This window comes from Hypanus sabinus, chromosome 8 (assembly GCF_030144855.1).
Source record: "Hypanus sabinus isolate sHypSab1 chromosome 8, sHypSab1.hap1, whole genome shotgun sequence".
NCBI classification, from domain to species: domain Eukaryota; kingdom Metazoa; phylum Chordata; class Chondrichthyes; order Myliobatiformes; family Dasyatidae; genus Hypanus; species Hypanus sabinus.
Window position 1 is genome coordinate 168,665,492 of NC_082713.1, and position 23,457 is coordinate 168,688,948.

The 23,457-nt window shown below is 44.1% G+C and overlaps 1 protein-coding gene across 4 annotated transcripts in view; it reads right to left on the reverse strand.

Moving 5' to 3' along the window:
- scaf11 (SR-related CTD-associated factor 11) overlaps positions 1–23,457 on the reverse strand; it is a 98,633-nt gene that overhangs the window by 58,782 nt on the left and 16,394 nt on the right. For 3 of the 4 annotated variants that reach the window (XM_059978485.1, XM_059978486.1, XM_059978488.1), the window contains one exon: positions 16,495–16,582. In XM_059978485.1, coding sequence (XP_059834468.1) covers positions 16,495–16,555 — 61 coding nt within the window. In that variant the 5' untranslated portion in view covers positions 16,556–16,582. Of the gene's footprint in view, positions 1–9,171; positions 9,414–16,494; positions 16,583–23,457 lie in introns of all 4 variants that reach the window. The other variant, XM_059978489.1, reaches the window with a different exon arrangement.

Here is a 23,457-nt window from a genome sequence, read left to right on the forward strand (position 1 = left end):
AAGAGACGCTATGTAATTATGTAGCTCTATAAAACTCTAGTTAGGCCACACTTGGAGTACTGTGTCCAGTTCTGGTCGCCTCTCTACAGGAAGGATGTGGAAGCATTGGATAGGGTACAGAGGAGATTTACCAGGATGCTGCCTGGTTTAGAGAGGATGGATTATGATCAGAGATTAATGGAGCTAGGGCTTTACTCTTTGGAGAGGAGGAGGATGAGAGGAGACATGATAGAGGTGTACAAGATATTAAGAGGAATAGACAGAGTGGACAGCCAGCGCCTCTTCCCCAGGGCACCACTGCTCAGTACAAGAGGATATGGCTTTAAGGTAAGTTCAAGGGGGATATTAGAAGAAGGTTTTTCCACTCAAAGAGTGGTTGGTACGTGGAATGCACTGCCTGAGTCAGTGGTGGAGGCAGATACACTAGTAAAGTTTAAGAGACTACTAGACAGGTATATGGAGGAATTTAAGGTGGGGGGTTATATGGAAGGCAGTGTTTGAGGGTCAGCACAACATTGTGGGCCAAAGGGCCTGTAATGTGCTGTTCTATTCTATGCTCTATGTAAATTAAAAGGCCCTCCATTGGTCGGGATCAACCATAGCTGTTGCATCCTAGCTGTAACGATGCTTAGGATGCTCTCAATCGTGCCCCTGCAAAAATTTCTTAGGATTTGGGGGTCCGTACCAAACTTCTTCAACCATCTGATGTGAAAGAGCCACTGTTGTGCTTTTTTCACCACACAGTAGGTACAAGTCCTCAAGAAATCCTCGGTGATGTGCATAACAACTAACTTAAAGCTGTTCACCCTCTCAACCCCAGCTCCATTGATGTCAGTAGGGGCTATCCTGTCTCCATTCCTCCTGTAGTCCACAACCAGCTCCTTTGTTTTTGCAACTCTGAAGAAGAAGGTTGTTTTCTACACACCATAATTACATTGGCTGCCTGTGTTCTTTAGGATCAATTTTAAAGTACACTTACTTGTATATAATCTAGCTCTAAATAATTTGGCTTCTTTGTATATTTTGGAGTGTCTATCCCCTAGCATTCCTTTAGTTTTGCAAACCCTGGTTTGCTTAGTTTTCCTAGAACCAAGAATAGAATATGCAGCCTTTTGCTCTTATGCACCAAAAATCTGAGCTACACCAGGCTAGTACTGTGAAACATTTCAAAACACTTCTAAAAACCTACTTTTTTAATTTGGCCTACTTATGGGATTACTTAAAAATCAAGAGCTGGAGTTTATAAGGTAGTCCTGTAGCAGTGTACTACACACAGCGCTGAAATAACGACACGGAGTTGGTAAACTGCAGTTAAAGAAGATTTTATTCAAACTTCGTGGCCTCGCTTTAAAGCCTCCCTGATCCCGCCCTCCCCGGGCGCGGATGCTGTAGGGGGCATGTATTCACAGTCCCGTGCGAGCTTTTCCCTTTGTTGGTGAAGCAGACCTGGCGCCTTTTTGGGATTGGCCTTTATGCCGGCATGCTGGCTATTTGTGAGCTGGTTCGAGTGTGCTAGGAAGTGGGTCGCCACATAACCCCCCCCCCCCCCAGAACTGGCGATAAACCCCCCAATGTCCACAGTCTGGGCCGGACTCTGTTTGGGAGGTCAGCCCCTGCGCCGCGGTGCCAGGAACTCGACCGGTTGCGCCACGTCCACATGGGCTGGTTTGAGTTGGTCCACCGTGAAAACCTCCTCTCTCCCCCCAACGTCCAGCACGAACGTGGACCCGTTGCTCCTGAGCACCGTAAACGGCCTCTCGTAGGGCCGCTGCAGTAGTGGCCGATGCCCGCCCCTTTGTACAAACACAAACGTACAGTTCTGCAGGTCTTTGGGTACACAGATCGGGTTCTGCCCATGCTACGGTGGGTAAGGGGGCCAGGTTGCCGAGCCTCTCGCGTAGTCTGCCCAGGACTGCTGCAGGTTCTTCCTCCTGCCCTCTTGGGGCTGGTATGAACTCCCCAGGGATGACCAGGGGTGCGCCGTACACCAACTCGGCTGACGAGGTGAGCAGATCGTCTTTGGGCGCCGTGCGGATACCAAGTAGTACCCAGGGAAGCTCGTCCACCCAGTCAGCTCCTCGCAGGTGGGCCATGAGAGCCGACTTTAGGTGACGGTGGAAACGCTCCACCAGGCCGTTCGACTATGGGTGGTAGGCAGTTGTGTGGTGCACCTGTGTTCCCAAAAGGCTGGCCATAGCCGACCACAAGCTGGAGGTGAACTGGGCGCCTCTGTCGGAGGTAATGTAGGCCGGTACACCAAAGCGGGACACCCAGGTGGTGATCAGTGCCCGGGCGCAAGATGCAGAGGTGGTGTCGGTGAGCGGGATCGCCTCTGGCCATCTTGTGAACCGGTCCACGATAGTCAGGAGGTGCCGCGCTCCGCGCGACACTGGTAGGGAGCCCACGATATCCACATGAATGTGGTCGAAACGCCGGCGGGTGGGATGGAACTGCTGTGGCAGAGCTTTGGTGTGCCACTGCACCTTGGCCGTCTGGCGGTGCATGCACGTTTTGGCCCATTCACCGACCTGCTTGCAGAGACCGTGCCAAACGAACCTGTTGGAGACCATCCGGACAGTCGTCCTGATGGAGGGGTGCGCTAAGTTATGAATGGAGTCAAAAACACGGCACTGCCAGTTTGCCGGGACAACGGGACAGGGTTGGCCGCTGGTGACGTCACAGAGTAGGGTCCTCTCACCTGGGCCTATGGGGAGGTCCTGGAGCTGCAAACCGGAGACTGTGGTTCTGTAACTAGGGATCTCCTTGTCTGCCTGCTGCGCCTCTGCCAGCGCCTCAAAGTCTACTCCCTTGGGAAAGGGCATGAATGTTATTGCGAGAGAGCGCGTCCACCACGACATTGTCCTTACCCGAGACGTGCTGGACCCCTTCGTGAACGTAAAGGTAAGCGGCTTGTGGTCCGTGAACGCGGTGAAGGGCCTACCTTCTAAGAAGTACCTGAAATGCTGGATTCTGGATTGCCAGGTTATAGCGCCAACAGCTCCCGGTCGAAAGCACTGTATTTGAGCTTGGGTGGTCGCAGGTGTTTGCTGAAAAACGCCAGGGGTTGCCAGCGACCCATGATGAGTTGCTCCAGTAACCCACCGACTGCCGTGTTAGATGCGTCCACTGTGAGGGCCGTAGGGACTTCCATTCTGGGGTGCACTAGCATCGCGGCGTTTGTCAAGGCTTCTTTCGTTTTAATGAAAGTGACGGCGGACTCCTCGTCCCAGGTAACGTCCTTGCCCGGACCCGACATCAGGGCGAACAGGGGGCGCATGATTCGGGCAGCTGAAGGGAGGAAGCGGTGGTAGAAATTTACCATACCCACGAATTCCTGAAGGCATTTGATTGTGGTGTGTCGGGGGAAATGGCGGACTGCGTCTACCTTAGCTGGCAGAGGGGTTGCCCCGTCTTTAGTAATCCTGTGGCCCAGGAAGTCGATGATGTCGAGCCTGAACTAGCATTTGGCCGGGTTGATTGTTAGACCGTATTCACTCAGTCGGGCGTAGAGTTGACGGAGGTGGGACAGATGCTCCTGACGACTGCTGCTTGCTATGAGGATGTCGTCCAAATAGATGAAAGCAAAGTCCAGGTCGCGTCCCACCACGTCTATTAACCGCTGGAACATCTGTGCGGCATTCTTCAGGCCGAAAGGCATGTGGAGGAACTCGAAAAGGTCGAACGGGGTGATGAGTGCCGTTTTGGGGACGTCGTCCGGATGCATCGGGATTTGATGGTATCCTTGGACGAGGTCCACCTTGGAGAAGATCCGTGTGCGATGCAGGTTTGCTGCAAAGTCCTGAATGTGCGGCACAGGGTAGCGGTCTGGTGTTGTAGCCTCGTTCAGCCTGCGGTAGTTGCCGCATGGTCTCCAGCCCCCTGTTGCTTTGGGCACCATGTGCAAGGGGGGAGGAGGCCCATGGGCTGTCGGACCGGCGGATGATCCCCAATTCCTCCATCCTCTTGAACTCCTCCTTCGCCAGTCGGAGCTTGTCCGGGGGAAGCCACCGAGCACGGGCGTGCAGGGGTGGTCCCTGGGTCGGGATGTGGTGCTGTAGGCCGTGACGGGGCATGGCTGCCATGAACTGCGGTGCCAGAACCGATGGGAAATCTGCCAGGAACCTGGTGAAGTCGTTGTGGGACAGCGTGATGGAGTTGAGGTGAGGGGCTGGCAACTAGGCTTCACCCAGGGAGAACATTTTTGAAAAGTCTTGGCGTGTACCAGTCTCTTCCTTGGCAGGTCAACCAGTAGGCTGTGAGACCGCAAAAAATCCGCACCCAGAAGTGGTTGGGCTACGGCGGCCAGTGTGAAGTCCCACGTGAACCGGCAGGAGCCGAACTGCAACTGCACCGTATGGGTGCCGTAGGTCCTTACTGTGCTGCCATTCACGGCCCTCAGGGTGGGACCCGGTGCCCTGTTGCAGGTGTCGTAACTCGTCAGAGGTAAGACGCTGATCTCGGCACCGGTGTTGACCAAAAAACGGCGTCCCGACCTCTTGTCCCACACATACAGGAGGCTATCCCGATGGCCAGCCGCCGAAGCCATCAGCGGCGGCTGGCCCTGGCGTTTCCCGGGAACTTGCAGGGCAGGCTACAGCGGTGGGCTTCTGCACCCCACCGCTGGTGGTAGAAGCACCGTTGTTCGTTGGTTTCCTCACCCCTGCCTCTGGGGTTAGCGGGCTCTGTAGCCGGGCCTGGTCTGGGTTGCTGCTGGGAGCGTTGCCTGGTGATCTGTGCGACGGACGCCCCACTCACCTTCTTGCCGTTCCACAGCAAGTCCGCCCGGGCTGACACCTTCCGGGGGTCGCTGAAATCCACGTCGGACAGCAGCAGGCGTATGTCCTCGGGCAGCTGCTCTAGGAATGCCTGCTCAAACATGAGGCAGGGCTTGTATCCTCCGGCCAGAGACAATATCTCATTCATTAAAGCCGATGGAGGTCTGTCTCCCAAGCCATCCAGGTGCAGTAAACGGGCGGCCCGCTCGCGCCATGAGAGTCCGAAAGTCCTTATGAGCAGGGCTTTGAATTCTGTGTATTTGCCGTCCGCTGGGGGAGACTGTACGAACTTCTCAACCTGGGCCGCTGTGTCCTGGTTGAGGGAGCTCAACACATAGTAGTAACGTGTGTCCTCTGAGGTTATCTTGCTGGAACCACAGGTGAGGTCGCAGCATCCAGAAGCTTGACAGTTTCAACGAAACCACATGTACAGATGCGGCATCGTTCATCTCCGGTCCAAATATCATTTGGACCATCAGGGTCACCAATTGTAGCGGTGTACTACACGCAGCGCTGAAATAACAACACGGAGTCGGTAAACTGCAGTTAAAGAAGATTTTATTCGAACTTCGCGGCCTCACTTTAAAGCCTCCCTGATCCTGCCCTCCCTGACCTGCTGAATTCCATAGAACCACAGAACATTACAGCACAGATACAGGCCTTTTAGCCCTTCTTGGCTGTGCTGAACCACTTTTCTACCTAGTCCCACTGACCTGCACCTGGACCATATCCCTCCATACACCACTTATCCATGTACCTGCCCAAGCTTTTAAATGTCAAAAGTGAGCCCGCATTCACCACTTCATCTGGCAGCTCATTCCACACTCCCACCACTCTCTGTGTGAAGAAGCCCCCCCCAATGTTCCCTTTAAACTTTTCCCCCTTCACCCTTAACCCATGTCTTCTGGTTTTTTCCTTCCCTAGCATCAGTGGAAAACGCCTGCTTGCATTCACTCTATCTATACCTATCTTAATTTTATATACCTTTATCAAATGTCCCCACATTCTTCTACACACTAGGGAATAAAGTCCTAACCTATTCAATCTTTCTCTGTAACTCAGTTTCTCAAGTTCCGGCAACATCCTTATAAACCTTTTCTGCACTCTTTCAAGCTTATTGATATCCTTCCTGTAATTCCTCTAGCATTTTGTGAGTGTTGCTCAGATTTCCAGCATATGCAGATTTTCTCTTGTTTGTATTGAGTATAGGAGATGGGATGTCATATTGAAATTGTATAATTCGTATTTGGAGTATAGTGTGTGGTCCTACAGGGGAGATATCAATAAGGTGGAAAGAGTGTAGAGGAAATTTACAAGGATATTGCTGGAACATGGGAACCTGTGTCATAGGGTAGGATTGAATAGGTTAGGACTTTATCACCTGGAGCACAGGTGAATGAGGGGAGATTTGATAGAAGCATACAAAATTATGAGGAGTATAGCTAGTGGTTTCTTAAGGTTGTAATGGCTGGAAGTGGTAATGGGAACAAGTTCCCACTACCTATTAAATATGGTGTGCATCTCAAATAGCCTCTGACAACCAAGTCTAGCTCCTGACCTTCATGTGTGGCTTAGCTAATAGGCCCAGTGGAACTGCTTCCACTGACAAGAGTAGGTGCAAAGGTGGGTTAATGGTGCCTTAAAACCAGTCACTTTGGGCAGATGGGGCTCATCAGCTGTGGTTGGCAACTCATCTAGGAGAAGGAAAACTCTGATCTCAAACTTCCACTGCCTTGTGGCTATACTCACTCATGGGGAAGGCTTTGGGAGTAAACTCTGAGGGAACAATCCAGAGCTGGAGTCCCTAAGGCAGTCCTACATTGAGTTCAATGTTGACTGGCAACTCCCGCAATGCTGCTGATACCAAACTGTATCGGTCTCTGCTGTTCCATTGGGTTTATCAGATGCATGTAGAGAGACAGCTTGCTACATGGGCAACAGCTTGCTGTCCATATCCTATTGCCCAGGCTTATGTATCTAAACAGATAGGACACAATATCCCTAGTCATCACTGGTTGACAGAGGCCTCAGTTAGCTAGAGTAAATGCAAGCAGGCTTTTTCCACTGAGAATGCGTGAGACGATGATGGACTCTCCACTCCTCCCTCTTCCTCATCAGTGTGTTCATTTCATCTACATTAGCCGCACCGCTATCTTCTAGGAGCGTGTTGACCATAGTCTTGGGAGGGCGGCCAGGGTTTATCCTGTTCATGCAGTTCATGGGTTAAAGGTAAAAGATGAAATATTTAAAATAGGGGTTCCCAACATTTTTTTTAATGCCACAGATCTCTACCATGAACGGAGGGATCCGTGAACACCAGACTGAGAACTCCTGGTTTAAGAGGAACATAAGGGGGACCTTTTTCACTCAGAAGTTGGTGAGAACTGGTGGTTGTGGGCTTGATTTCAACATGTGAGAGTAGTTTAGATAGGTACATGGTTGGGAGGGCTATGGTCTGGGTGCAGGTCATTGGGACTAAGCAGAATAATAATGACTAGATGGGCTGAAGGGCCTGTTTCTATGCTGTGGTGTTGTATTCTATGACTAAGTGGACATACTTTATTGGGTTATAGGTTAATTTGCTCTGCAGTACATGAGGATAATATCAGAAGCACTAGTACGTCCACAGACAACTGAAATCTTGTACGAAATTCTGAGCAAAAATGTTTTCTACAGGATCCTTCAAAATAATTTTTATTAAGTCCCCATTTTCAGCAATAGATTTAACATGTGCAAATTTAATCATAGAATCACTTGAAGACATAACTTATAATGTTAAATCACTGTAAACAAAAGATTGGTACTTTATTACTTTGAATCTCTGAGCAAACACAGCAATACCTTGTACACAAAATCTGCATTAATATTCAGAACTTAGCAGCATGAAGAAACATGCAAAATATATTGGAAGCAACTAGTTTCGATTTTTGCTTGTTTAAGGCAAATTACTCAAATTTTACATTTTTCACAATAAAGAATTTATTTCAAAAATTCTATCAGAATATAAAGAGATAGTCATTTGGCTCCAACATAGATCCTTGTAGAAGTTGATAAAAGTAGAGGATAGTTGTGCTGAAACCCATCACTGTCACTTCACATCAGTGAAACTACAGTACATTGATAATATCACTCCAATAATATTTAAGAAATGTACATTATGACAGTGTATCGGGATACTGTGTGATAAACATTGAGTTCAATATCTGGTCTTTCAAGATAAAACAGGTTACAAATATATATCAGTATATAACAAACAAGAGAAAATCTGCAGATGCTGGAAATCCAAGAAACACACACAAAATGCTGGAGGAACTCAGCAGGCCAGTAAGCATCTATGGAGAAGATTATAGTCGATGTTTCAGGCCGAGACCCTTCGGTGGGTCCTTCCACCCGCCATATTCACATCACTGATTGAGTATCCATCTACACTAAGACCATTTACCAGTACAAGGTCCTTAGTCACCATTGGCACGGTAATTCAAATACTCATCTAAATACTTTTAAAATGTTGTAAGAGTATCTGTCTCTTCAGGCAGTGCATTCCAGATAGACTGGATTATTGTGTACAGTTCTGGTCACTGAAATATAGGAAAGATGTCAACAAAATAGAGAGAGTACAGAGGAGATTTACTAGGATGTTACCTGGGTTTCAGCATTTAAGTTACAGAGAAAGGTTGAACAAGTTAGGTTATTCTTTGGAGTGTAGAAGGTTGAGAGGGAACTTGATAGAGGTATTTAAAATTATGAGGGGGATAGATAGAGTTGACGTAGATAGGCTTTTTCCATTGAGAGTAGGGGAGATTCAAACAAGAGGACATGAGTTAAGAGTTAAGGGGCAAAAGTTTAGGGGTAACACGAGGGGGAACTTCTTTACTCAGAGACTGGTAGCTGTGTGGAATGAGCTTCTGGTAGAAGTGGTAGAGGCAGGTTCAATTTTGTTATTTAAAAAAAAGTTGGATAGGTATATGCACAGGAAAGGAATGGAGGGTTATGGGCTGAGTGCAGGTAGGTGGGTCTAGGTGAGAGTAAGCGTTTGGCAAAGACGAGATGGGCCGAGATGACCCGTTTCCGTGCTGTAATTGTTATATGTTTATATGGTTAATATTGAATCTATATTGTAACAACCAACTTGCTACAGTACTGAAGATCTGTACTCCAGAAGCATGCTGCATATCCCACTGAGTTATGATGATTTCTAGCTGTCACTGTGGAATACCCTGTCGAGACCTTTCACTGCCTTGGTCCATAGACCAAAAAGCTAAATTTGAGAAGTAAAATGAGCATACTGCCCTTGACATCAAAGCAGCAATTGACTAATTGTGGTGTCAAGAAGCTCTGGTTAAAACAGTAGTCAACAGATAGCAAGGGGAATACACTCCAATGGCTGGAATCATACCTTGCACAAAGGAGGATGAATGTGCAGTTGCAGGCCAATCAATCATCCCAGCCCCAGGATATCCCTGCAGGAGTTCCTCAAGGTAGTATCTTAGGCCCAGCCATCTTCAGCTGCTTCAATGACCTTTTCTTCCATCATAAGGTTAGAAGTGGGGAAGTTCGCTGATGATTGATTGCATAATGTCCAATTCCATTTGCAACTCCTCAGCAAATGAAGCAGTCCACGTCTGCATGCAGCAAGACCTAGACAATATTCAGACATGGGCTGTTAAGTGGCAGGTAATGTTTGTGCCACACAAGTGACCATCTCCAACAAGAGTGAGTCTAATTACCTACCCTTGAAAATTAATGCTGAGTCCCCTACCATCAACATCTCAAGGTGGTCACCCATGACCAGAAGCAACTAAGGAGACCAGCCCCATAAACATTGTGGTTACAAGGATGGGTCAGAGATGGGCTATTCTGTGGCATGAATCACCTCCTGACACATTAAGGCATTTTCACCATCAATGAAATGCACAAGGTTTCAAATGAAACAGGAGGGAGGGGAGCACCAACAGCAAAATGTTTAATACATCAAGAAGAAATGGAAAAGAGCAGTGGCACAAGACAGTGAGGGGGAAATTGACAAGCAAAGTGCACCAGGCTGAGGCAGAAAATGCAAACTAAAGTATGCAGCGTAAAGCAAATTCAGAGTTAATAAAAATTTCAAAAAAATAAGCAAAGCTCATTCAGCCTTATTTGAATGTACGGTGTTTACAGTCGGGGTTATTGAATTCCTTGCTTAATGGTATTGGTCCATGGCATAAAAAAGGTTGGGAAGCCATGGTTCACAATAAGGCAGATGAGTTGACTGCATGGAAAGCAACACGCAAGCATGATTTAACAGTATGGTTGCAAGGTTACCAGGACTGGGTGCTCAATATTCGAGACTATATGTTGTTCCAAAAGAAAAGGTTCTAAGGGAAAGGAGCTGGGGAATCACTGTATCAGAGCCCTGATACAAACATGTAGAGATTGGTAACAGAATCAGTTTGGGTTGAAATCATGGAAAACAGAGGAAATAAGACATTTTAGGCACCTAAAATGTGTTTCTAAATAATGGAGAAATATCTAGAGCAGGGGTTCCTAACCTGAGGTCCATGGACCCCTTGGTAAGGCTCCATGGCATAAATAAGGTTGGGATCCCCTGATCTAGAGACTGTTTGAAGGAAAATGCAACTGCCATGGGAGATTTTAATGTATAAATTGAATGAACCAAATTCACAAGACATAATTTGGAGTTTGCCAGGGATTGCTTTTTATAACAGTATGCAATGGAGGATATAGGAGTATAGACCATGTGCAGGCAGATAGGATTAGTATCATGGTCAACACAGACATTGAGTGTCTTTCTGTGCTGTTCGAACCAAAATCCTATTCAGGAACAGGCTATTTTAGATTTGGATGCATTTAATGAGACGATCTCTTAGTTAAAGTTCCACAAGGAGGGAGTGGCCACAGTGTGAGATGAACACCTGAGGACCAAAACCAATGCATTCAAATTAAATGACAATTATCATCATATGAGTGTGAAATTGTCTAAGATGGACTGTGAAAATATGCCAAGAGATTGGTCAGTAGATGAATAGTGGCAGATGTTTAAACAGCTGGTCCATAATGCTCAGCAGAAATTTACCAGTTAGACAGAGGGATTCCACTCTGTGGTTAACATGGAGGTCAGTGATGTGAAATGGAGGGCAAGGACCACAAAATGACAATGGCCAGAGGAATGGAAAGTTTTACAAACCACCAGCAAAAGACTTAAAAACTCACAAAAGAGGGAGAAAATCAATTTTGAGAGAAAACTTAATGTGTGGCATAACAACATTTTCTATTTTTTCTAGTGGATGGCTGGTGTTGACAATCCGCTGCTCAAAAGGCAGCAGAGGCTAAAACCTCACCATATTTTTTACTAAGATAGGAACCTGAAAAGTTGTGGCCTACAGGCTATGGATCAAATCCTGGAACATGGAATTATTGGGTAGTTCTTTTATAATTTGAATAAACACATAGACTGAATGGCCTTTTCAGAATTTCTTATGATTCAATATTTAGCAGATGACTACTATGATGAATTAAGAGGTTTCAAATTATTTATTGTGATCAACTGCTTTTGTCCTTGACTAAGGACCTTTATAGACAATGTCAAATCAAACTTACTGAGTTTCGACAATATTAATACTTCCACTGTAGAAGTATGCAAATAGAGCCCGGTTATTGAAATGCTAATTAAACATGATGTTGCTTTCTGGGTGATACACCTCAGAAATGTTTCAGCATTTCAGCAGCTCAACGACAGACAAGGAATAACCATTCATGAGTGAACTGAGAATTATCAATGATGCATAAGATTTTGGGGTTCAGGAAGCCATTCATCCAAGAATACCAAGAATGTTAATGGCAGACTGTAGCAATGACATTGTCATTGAATCTCAAGCAATGTATACAAAATGCTGGAGGAACTCAGTAGATCAGGCAGCATCTATGGAAATGAGTAAACAGTCAAGGTTTTGGACCGAGATCCCTTTTTCAGGACTGAAGCAGGATTGAAGAACCCCAGTAACAGTTTATCTCTAAATTGTTACCTATGCCATCTCTAAATTGACATAAGGTCAGTAACACCATGGCTCAAAGATTGGTGTGGGAGAGACGGGTTTCAGTTCAGGGGATGCTGACACCAATGCTGGAGAAGGAGGTAGCTGTACCACCAGTGCTGACTTCTGTTGGTGCCCGAGCAAATCAAATAACTAGTGCTGTAGATGCTGCTTGACCTGGTGAGTTCCTACAGCATTCTGTGTGTTTCTTTGGATTTCCAGCATCTGCAGACTTTCTCAGGTTAATGAATCTCAAGAGTGAGTTTCCTGTTGGTCGTAGCACTTCCATGAAACAAATGCTCGTATTTGGTGGAAGCCCACCTCTGTTGTCTAATTGTCAATCTGGACTGTATGTAGTAGGATTACCACCAGGAAAATGCAGTGACCCTACAACACGATAGGGTTAGCAGAGAGTGATTAAGTTCTCCACTAACCCTGTCACATAATACTGTCCCATAATGCAAATATTGTATATGTAGTGCACTCCGTTATGCTGCTTGTGAGGGTGTGAGAGTTCCTGCAACTACCTCAACTGCTGCTTTTAATTGCTTCAGATTAAGATTTCACCCACACCATTTCATGCATGTGTGTTCTTAACCCATTCTCCTGTCATGCTACCAGGGATAAGTTCCTCTTGTCCTCACCTACCATCCCACCAGCCTCCAGCCCCAGCACATAATTCTTTGCAACTTCCACCATCTCTATGGGATCCCACTTCTAAGCACATCATTCCCCCCCCCCTCCACTTTCTGCTTTCCACAGGGATTGCTCCCTACGCGACTCCCTTGTGCATATGTCCCTCCCACTGGTCTCCCTCCTGGCACTTATCCTTGCAAGTGGAACAAGTGCTACACCTGCCCCTTCACCTCCTCCCTCACTACCATTCAGGGCCCCAAACAGTCTTTCCAGGTGAGGTGACCCTTCAGCTGTGAGTCTGTTGGGGGGTCATATACTCTCTCTGGTGCTCACAGTGTGTATATTGGTGAGACCCAACGTAGATTGGAAACCACTTCACCAAGCACCTAAGCTCTGCCTGCCAGAAAAAGTGGATTTCCCAGTGCCCACCCATTTTAATTCCACTTCCCATTCCGATATGTCTATCCATGGCCTCCTCTACTGTTGTGATGAGGCCAAACTTAGGTTGGAGGAACAACACCTTATATTCCGTCTGGGTAGCCTCCAACCCGATGACATGAACACTGATTTCTCGAACTTCTAGTAATGCCCCCCACCCCTCTCCTTCACTATTTCCCATCCCCTTTTCCCTCTCTTATCTTCTTGCCTGTCTATTGCTTCCCTCTGGTACTCCTTCTCCCCTTTCTTTCTTCCATGGCCTTCTGTCTCTTTCAACTTCCCAGCTCTTTCATCCCTCCCCCTTCAGGTTTTACCTATTACCTCGTGTCTCGGCTCCCCCCAACCTTTTAAATCTATTCCTCAGCATTTTTTCTCCAGTTCTACTGAAGGGTTTTTGTCTGAAACGTCGACTATACTCTCTTCCGTAGATGCTGCCTGGTCCACTGAGTTCCTCTAGCAGCTTGTGTGTGTTTCATCCACATCTGTCGATTTAGCTTCTTTCAAAGACACCAAACCAGGCATTCCCAACCTGGGGCCCACTGCACCTCAATTAATGATAGGGACCCATGGCCTAAAATAAGGTTGGGAACCCCTGATTTAAACCCTATAATGCTTCCTCTTTTACATCATCATCCTTGCCATTATTTTTGTAAATACCCTCCAATAAAATCAGCATAAAGACTGCTGAACTATATTTATTGAGGACTCTAAACCAGACGTTCCCAACGTTTTTTTTCATGCCAGGGACCTATACAATTAGGCAAGGGGTCAGTGGATGGCAGGTTGGGAACCCCTGCTCTGCCTCAATGTACAGGTCACTATTTGGTCCCGAATAGGTCCTACTTGTTTCTTAGTAATTCTCTTGCACTTTAGATAACAGCTTTGGATTTTCCCTGATTTTACTTGTCAGCAACTTTCTTTACCCTCTCTTTTCATCCAAGCTGTTTTTCAGTTTCAACCCTGCAACTTTCTATATTCTCCTAGGGTTTCTGTAGTATTAAGTTCTATTAAGCACCATCTTATCATCTGAAGGGCAACAAATATGACCTTGCCTCTCCTTTCCAAGCAGGCATATTTACACTGAAATCCACCTGAATCTCACTGCATGCCTCCCATTGCTCTGAAACTGATTTAACCAAAAATAGGGATTTCTGGTCTGCTTTTGGTAAATAACATCTTAAATTTTAGCCCAAGCTTCCCTTCATCTTCACTCTGATATTGCATTAATGTCTACTTTCAGTACCATTAACTACACTTCTAGTCCCATCCTACCTTTGACCTTTTAAGTACTTACGGTTAATCTAAATTATGATGACAAAGAAGTGCTCTCCTGACACCAATGTAACCTCTTTCTATAAAAATTAAATACAGAATTGGGTTCCCTACAACCCATATACATTTTTGGGATAAGTACATATGGGTTAAATTGTGTGCGCAATTTAGGAATTCTATATTCTCTGTAACTTTATAAATACTTGGTTAATTAAAATGCCCCCATGATTACTGGCCTAGTATTTCCCGATCTATCTGAAATATGTTCACAAACTTGTGCTTCAATTCACCCAGACTATTGAGTCTATAGTCCACTCTCTTTTCAGTTCTACACTTTTGTCCTACATACATAGCCTTATTTTAATGCTGTTTCTGGTACAGTAATGCACTTTAATTATTGGACTAGCATCTAAAGCAGGGGTTCCCAACTTCGGTGCACGGACTGCTCGGTTAATGGTAGGGATGGTAGGTTAATGCCTCTATGTACAGGTTACTTTTTGGTCCCTAATGGGTCCTACTTGCTTCTTAGTAATTATCTTGGTCTTCAGGTAACAGCTTTGGATTTTCCTTGATCTTGTCAGCAACTTTCCTTGCCCTCTCTTTTCGTTCAAACTTTCTTGGGCATAAAAAGTCTGGAAATCCCTAATCTAAAGGTTTACACTAGCGATTTGGAAACAAGTTCAAATCACTGAATGACAGTTGGACAATTTAAATTCAAGCATCTAAAATTGGTGTCAGGAACAATACCCATGAATCTACCATATTGTTCTAAAAACTGAATTAATTCACTAAAGTCCTCCAAGGAAGGTTCTGGCCAAATACTACACCAAGGATCCAGCAATAGATTCAACTCTTATGTGCTTCTTTTATGCCTGAGCAATTAGGGACAGACAATAAATGCAGGTGTGGCCAAAGGAACCCACACAGTGAGCAAACAGCTTGATGATCCTTCCAACGCATCTCTCTTCAAAATTGTAATTCACTCTTGAACTAATGCTACCACCACCTTCTAAATATAAAAGTTAAGCTGCCAACCTTATTAGCAATATTATCTTAATTCTACATGTCAATCAGTGCTTTCAGCTGAAACTACCGTGGGAGCATCAACACACTTTGGAGGTTTAAATAGGTTGAAAAAAGACATCTCCAGGTGATGTGGAACGGGCTTCAGGCATATCCTAAGATTAAGTATAACAGATGATCTTTATAAAATAAATGTCAACAGAAATTACAAATGTACATAATGCCATCTGGGATGTGCATGGGGGGGGGGGGGGGTGAGATGGAGAAGAAGAATGTCTGGGCATCTGGGACTTTTATTTTCCCCACCCAATTGATCACAACTTGGAGAACATTGCCTGATGTGACAGAAGTAGGCACTCTCACAGCATTAAAGAAGCATCTGGACAAATACTTGAATCACCAAGGCATAGCATTCACAGGTGCTGGTAAATATGACTAGTGCAAAGAGGTACTTAATGGTCAATGTAAGCATGGTTGAACAAAGGATCTTAATCTGTGCTGTAACGAACCAATGACACTACAAATGTTCAGAACCAATTTAAAAAAATCTTAATGTCAACAACCGACTACAAAACAGCTTTCAATATGGGCCATTGATGGGAGTACTCACTGAAATATCTGTCCATGAATCTTGCTACTACTAAGAATTTCAAAGCTCCTTCTGTTTTTTTTGTGTGTGACTGCCATTAGATCTGTACTTGAGCAAATGTTTGCTTCCAACAAAATATGACCAGGAATATAAAGCCTTTTCATAAACTCTGCCATCATATCAACTCTTTCTCTAACTTGCTGCACCTCTGGGAAGAAATGAACAAGACATCTAACTATTGCTTGGCCTTAAGTGGATTATTCACGATAAAGGAGGGAAAACCCAAATTATTTTATGCATCTCATCTTTCATCAACCATAGCCATTTTCTGCAAACATACTTTGCCAAAGAGATGAGACATCCCTATGAATTGATCAGCTAATTTTCCACTTTGAAGTCATCTACACTCTGTATCTTGAGGATCCAAGTTTTGAACAGAAGTCGTAACTAGCTCAGGGGTATAGTAGCAAGAAGGGAAGATGAGACCAAAAAAAAATAGCATTTCACAGTACCTCACAGTACCAGTACATGTGACAATTATAAAGCCATTATCAATTACCCAAGTTCTACACAAATTGATAGCAACATCATAAATACAGCAAATCTCTATTCCATTTAGTTGCTATAAAGCTATAAATTTGGTACTAGAACAACTAATGAATTCTAATAATCATATGGTTTTCAAAGTTAATACCCATGGTTATATGTGAGGAAAAATGTATAAATTTACCTTCAAAATCTTCCTCATTCTCCGAAAAAGACGTAGCTTCTGTTAATTTCCTGCCTCCCATCTTTTACATTTAGTTGACAATACAAAACTGTGAATGAAAGAAAATTTAAATGAGCTCACAGATCAAAACTCTGTATACATGATAGTTAAGCATTCTCAATGAATCAATTTCTACTTGGAGAACTACAGAAAGAATACAATCACATTTCGGTGCAGGCAATGTACCTGTATGGGGAATTTCAGATCCCAATAAAAAAGTTCACTTGTTCAAGGTTTTTAAACATAAATGTAGATCTGCTTAACTATCCTGTACAGTATGCGAAGGATGGCAAACAAATATGAGGAAATTACAGAATCATAACAAGCAATACCAAATGTAAGGGAGCGAGCTGTGGATTATCTCTTTATGCATGTTGTTATGTTGGGCCTCCAATTGGCTCTGATGGTCAGGAAGGCTATCAGACACCTTACCACCTCTGGCTGAAACATATTCCTCATCTCTCCTTCTAATTCTATCATGTTCCCAGGGTTTTGATCCCACTCCTATGGACAGAAGCCTTTTTCTTTCCATTCAGGACATCATAATTTTATACATCTCAATTAAGTCCACCCTCAGCCTCCTGTTCCAAAGAAAGCACCCCCCCCCCCCCCCCCCAAGTTATGATCTTTTCCCCAAGCTGTCATCTTCCGGCCCTGCTAACGAGTTTATAAATTTGAGTGATCACATTTTTTCCTGTAATATGGCAAGCAGACTGGAAGGTGCTGAACCCCTTAGCTATTTTATCCCAGCCAGGTTTTCACACTTGTCCTCTTCAGTTACAACAGCTTTCAGAAAATAGATTACACAAGTGAACAAAAGTACACAGGAGGAAAGAGGACCTGGTCTAGCCTAGTAAATCAATGAGTCCTTCTGACAGTCTAATGATACCGGAATGAAGTATTACTTCACCCCCAGCCTAATCATACCTTTCTTATGAGCACGTTTTTACAATGTCTAAGCACATACAACCAGCTGTCAGGAAAGTCGAATAAGTACCCTGCCCATCATTAAAGAAAGACCCCAGGGAAAAGACCAGTCTAACTGAATGTAACTATTTAACGAGAAGCACAATTTCATTAAGTCAAGTGGTAACGCACGATTTGACAGATATTTACTGTGGCACATGCAGCAATACAGCCAGTTCACTGAAGTCCTGTGTTAAGACAGCTTGTCAGCCCAGAGACCTTGGAGGCTGAACCCATTGCTTGATGCTGCAGTGTCTACTTGAAAGCAGTATCAAGACAGTAGATTTGGGTAGCAAATTGTAGGCTATTACAATAGCAATATATTCATTTTCCTCAGGATAACCTTTCAACAAACTCTATTAATTGATGAATCATCTAATCAAACCCTAACTAGCCCTTTTTAACCATACAGATATCAACTCCCCAACATTTCCAACATCATGAACGGAAATCCAACTACCTACCATCCTTCTCTACTCTTGCTAAGCCAGACAATAAACACAGATCATAAACACCAGAAAGTCTGCAGATGCTGGATAATTCAAAGCAACACAAACACAAAGGCTGGAGGAATTCAGCAGGTCCACAGCATCTAAGGAAATGGATAGGTGACGTTTGGGCTCAGACTCTTCTGCAGGGCTGAGAAGGGAGGGGGAAAATGCCAGAATAAAAAGATTGGGAGGGGGAGAGGAAGGAAACTAACTGGAAAGTGATAGGTGAAGCCAGGTGAATGGGAAAGGGCAATGGCAAGGACTAGAGAAGAAGGAATGTGATAGGAAAGTGGAGGATACGACAAAGGGAAGGAGGAGGGGACACGGGAAAGTACAAGGCAGGTGAGAAGAGGTAAAAGGACATTAGGTAATGGGGGGGGGGGGGCATGCCATCAGGCTGGAGGCTACTCAGACAGAATCCGCAGTTGTGCCAAAATGAGGCCCCCATGGGTTGGAGATGTAACATCTTATATTCAATCTCAAGGAGATTAACTAAATCATGCAGGAAAGTGGGTTCTCTCAAAATCAAATGTAGGAAGACAAAATCTCCAAAAGCACATGAGATTATGCAGAAACTACAAATCCAGAGCAACACATACCAAGTGCTGGAGGAACAATGGAAAGGAATAAACAGTCAACATTTTGGGTAGAGACTCTTCATATGGACTAAAAAGGAAGGGGAAAGAAGCAAGAATAAAGTCAAAATCCAGTATATTTTATTTCCAATCCTATTTAAAAAAAATCACTTTACCTGCCCAAGAAATAAAATATTTTGTCTTCCCCCACCTTCCTTTCCAATCCCAGTGAAGGGTCTCAGTTTGAAGTGTCGAATATTTATTCCGCTCTATAGATATTGCCTGATCTGCTGAGTTCATGGAAACATAGAAAATCTACAGCACAATACAGGCCCTTTGGCCCACAAAGTTGTGCTGAACATGTCCCTAACTTAGAAATTACTAGGCTTACCCATAGCCCTCTATTTTTCTAAACTCCATGTAAAATTTCACTGCCAAGTGTCTTACCATTAATACTATATTTTGCCATATTTGACCTACCAAAATGAACCACTTCACTTAACCCGGTTGAACTCCATCTGCCACTTCTCAGCCCCATTTTTGCATTCTATCAATGTCCCGCTGTAACTTCTGACAGCCCTTCACACCATCCACACCTCCAACATTTGTGTCATCAGCAAACTTACTTAACCTATCCCTTATCCAAGTCATTTATAAAAATCACGAAAAGTAAGGATCCCAGAACAGATCCCTGAGGCACACAACTGGTCACTGACTTCCTCCAAACATCTTGTATGTGTTACTCCAAAGACATTGCTAGGTTGACAGATGAAGCTGGGTTTGATAAAATGGACTGGAATGATGTGGAGGAGTAACTTGTGGTGAAGAGCTTAGTTCTGTTTGAATTTGAACAATAGGGGAATAAAAGCTATCAACAGCACTGCCACCAAAATCAACCAGTATTAATTTGGATTTCTTGTACATTGAACAAGCAATAGTCAACTTTAAATGTAATAATTCTAATAAGGAATGGCCACGTGATAAAATAAAATTGCATATTTTGCTACAAAGAGCTTCACCCAACTGAAAAAAGAGCTCCTTTCCCTCCCAAAATTTCCTTCTGATAACTTCAAGAAACCCTAGTCATCAATTTTGTAAACTCTATCCATTCGTTCATTGCCAGCATCACCCAAACACCAGCAATTACTCCACTTTCACCTGAACCATCACCAGTCTACAAAGACATTGTTATTACTTATGGATAAATATAACAATTAGAAGCAAGAACAGGTTGCTGGCTACCAAAGATCTTTCACCATCCATCAAGATTATGGCTGATCTGACTGCAATCTCATCTGCACTTGCCTGTGGTAACTTTTACCCAATTGCTTAAAGAACCTAACTACCTCTACTTTAAAAATAATCAAATAATCTGCCTCTACCAGTTCTTGAACAGAATTATAAAGACTCACTACCCATGGCGAACAAGTTGCACCTCATCTCAGTCTGTGACTCCTAGATCAAAATGTACCCACAAGAGGACACATTCTCTTCCTATCCACTTAGGAACCTTAATGTTTCACTTAGCGAGTAAAAGAGCAGAATATTGTGCAGCTTGTAAGGTAAAGGTTAAAGCAGGCATAGCCTGGGAAGTGGTAGTAAGTCAGCACCAGAGACACCTCTGCTTACTACAGACAAGGGAAGCTGCTTTGCTTGCAGCAGTGTATACTCAAGCCAGACAAGTGAGGCTACTGTAGTGTCCCTCTACACAATAGATCTCACTCCTGCCAGACAGACAATATAACAGGTCAAACAAACCGATAACTAAGGTTCTACTGACTTTTAAAGTATCATCAGTTGCCTGCATGAAGTTTCAAATGACTTTAACACCTTCATTGCGAATGCTGATTGATCTTCCAAGTAAGGAATTCAAACATATATAGTTTACAAAGAACAATATCCATAACTGATAAGCCAATTCTATATAAAAATAGCAGTTTTCTGTTTAGACTTCAAAACAGTGTGGGTGATGGGGTGATGGGGTGATGCTGTTCTTCTTGTGCACATGTAAAATAAGAGGAATGCTTGAGTTGCAAGAGTGCGTGCATTCTGGGCCCAGTTACTTTAGTCATTTTATTTTTGGCAATGACAGTTGCTTGGAGGTTCCACCAAGATGGCTAACCCTTGGCTTCATTATACAAGAGAAAGGAATTTAGCCCCGGTAGCTGATTAGACCTAAATCCTATGCTGTTCATATTTGAGCAAAGGACCGAGTCTGCTGCTGGAGCACAAATTTCCTCCTGTGTGGAGTAGTCATCTATGCCACCTTAGTCACTAACATAGGAAAGTTGTAGCGTTTAAAAAGGCCAGATTGTTACGGTCTGGGTTGGAGGGCTGTGCGAGGTGCTGCCGCGATTTGGTTCGGAGTCCCACGGGAGGCGCTGTCACGGTCTGGACTGGAGTCCTACACGAGCTGTTGTCGTGGTCCTTTGGGAAGTCCCACCCAAAGCACAGGAAAATTTAACAAGTGTATTGTTTTAAAAAAAAGGTATGTGTGTGTCTCTGTGTGTGTGCATGTACATAGCACCTGACTGTGTGTGCGTGAATAGTAGGGTGAAATGCTCCTGTACCGGACCTCTAAAGGACTTCTGTAGTGTGCATTTTGAATCAAAAAGTATTAAGTATGTTGTAGTGTGTGGAACAGACTAAATGAGCGTCTGCAGATGTGTTGTTAGAGAAAGGAAAATGTGAAAAGACTATAGCATGGCCTGTGTTTGTTTAAAGTCAATGTAAAATCCAAAACCACTTAGACGAATACCAGAATGCAGAGAAATGCAAGAATTAAAGGAGGAAAAAGACACAGAAAGAACAAGCAAAGGATAATTGTGTCTACCTCAGTGTTTGAAAACAAACATTTAGCACAGAGTCTGAGGGTGAATGAGATGGTGCTGTACTCCCCCCTTCCCCAGGCGCGGTTTCAACAAGGCCAATACCAAGTGATGCCTCTCAAGTATTCGGTGAGTCTGGTGTCAGCCAGTGCCCTGCCAAGTGGGTGGCAGTTCCCATACACAGCACAACAGGAGGTGGAAGAGTGCATAGGGGATGACTGAAATGTTGATTTAAATGTAAACATGAGAAAGTCTGCAAATGCTGGAAATCCAAAGCAACACACACAAAATGCTGGAGGAACTCAGCAAGCAGATCAGGCAGCATCTATGGAAATAGTTGACGTTTCAGGCTGAGACCCTTCTTCAGTTTTTAAATTCACCTTGAACTGATCTAGTAGATTATTTTATTTACTATCAGCAACAACAGCTATTTTGATAATATATGTGCTTCTATTAATTGCTAATAAAAAAATTTATTTTTGATAGCTGTATTGATGTATATTTAAATTTTGACCAAAATTGTTGACCCCTAGAATGCAATAAAAATGCTCAGTTTATACCAATAAGTGTATCAATTTGTGTACTTTGACTTTTGATTGTTTTCCAGGAACACCATCCTTTTGCAGACCAAGGAATCAGTGATATAACGTGGCCTATAATTGGGAACTTCACTGCAAGGTAAATGGAAAAGCTTCTCACTTGACAATTAATCTACCCTTTCTAAATGTTCCCTTTGGCAGATATCCCATTACAATTTACAGCAAGTCACAACAAATATGACTGATTCTTTTTTAATATTCCAAAGGAATTTCCACCACCAAGAACACAGTTATTATGCCCACTTTCCATGACAATTATTTCTCAGGTTCCCTACTGATGGTTAGTTAACTCACAGTCATGTCCTTGTGGACTACTGCTTAACATCCGCAGTCTGACTGACTGGCCACCACCCACTTTCAATCTCCAGGTCAGCTATTCATCAATCATTGGGTGTAAGACTATTTTGTCTTTGGGATTTTATTACTCAATCCCAGGTCAAACATTTCTTAAGTTCCCACTGAGTGCTTCAGTTCTGTATTGTACCCAAAATATGTGCTACAAGGTTAGTTGGTTCCTGTAATCCAATCTCGGTATAGGCAAGAACCAAAAGCGTAAGAGAAGAGCGGAAGAGGTACGAAAAATAAGGAGAGGGAGCAGGATGGATTGAATTATGCTGTTGGGAGCTGGGGTGTACCTTATGTGTAGAATGACCCCTTTCTAATTCAGTAAACAGGAATGCAATGTTGGCAAAACAAAGGTTAAGCTGGATTGGCTGAAGTTGTACACGCTGGGAGGATTCAAAGTAGGATTCACAGAAGCCAAGCGGTTAGCGCAACATTATTACATCCTAGGGTGCTCCGGATTTCGGAGTTCAATTCTGGCACCATCTGCAAGGAGTTTGTACATTGTCCACCATGACTGCACTGGCTTCCTACAGTGCCCCAGCTTCCTCCCACAGTCCAAAGTACTGATTACTGAATAATTGGTCATGGTTAATTGTCCCATGATTAGGCTAGGGTTAAATAGATGGGTTGCTGGGCAAAGTGGCTCGCTGGGCCAGAAGGACCTGTTCAAAGGATTCGAAGTACATATAAATTATACAACCTTGAAATCCGTCTGCTTACAAGAAACCACAAAGCAAGAAACCCCAAAGAACTCAATTTAAAAAAAGGCAAACACCCAATGTGCAGAGAGAAAGAACACAAATCATGCAAACAATAAAAGCAAGCAACAGCATTCTGAACCAAACTGAGTTCAAAGACCTGAATCACAGGGCACACAGCCTCAGTCCCAGTTCATCATACAGCAGGGCTATATCTCTAAATAAGTAAGAACCACAAAAGTAATTATCTCTGAATTGTTACCTGTGCCTCCTCTAAACTGAAATAAGATCATTAACACCATGGCTCAAAGGTCGGTGTGGGAGAGATGGGTTTCACTTCATCGGGAGCTGTACCACCAGTACTGGCTTCCGTCCATTCCCAAGCAAATCAAATAACTAGTGTTGCAATCAGACACTAAATC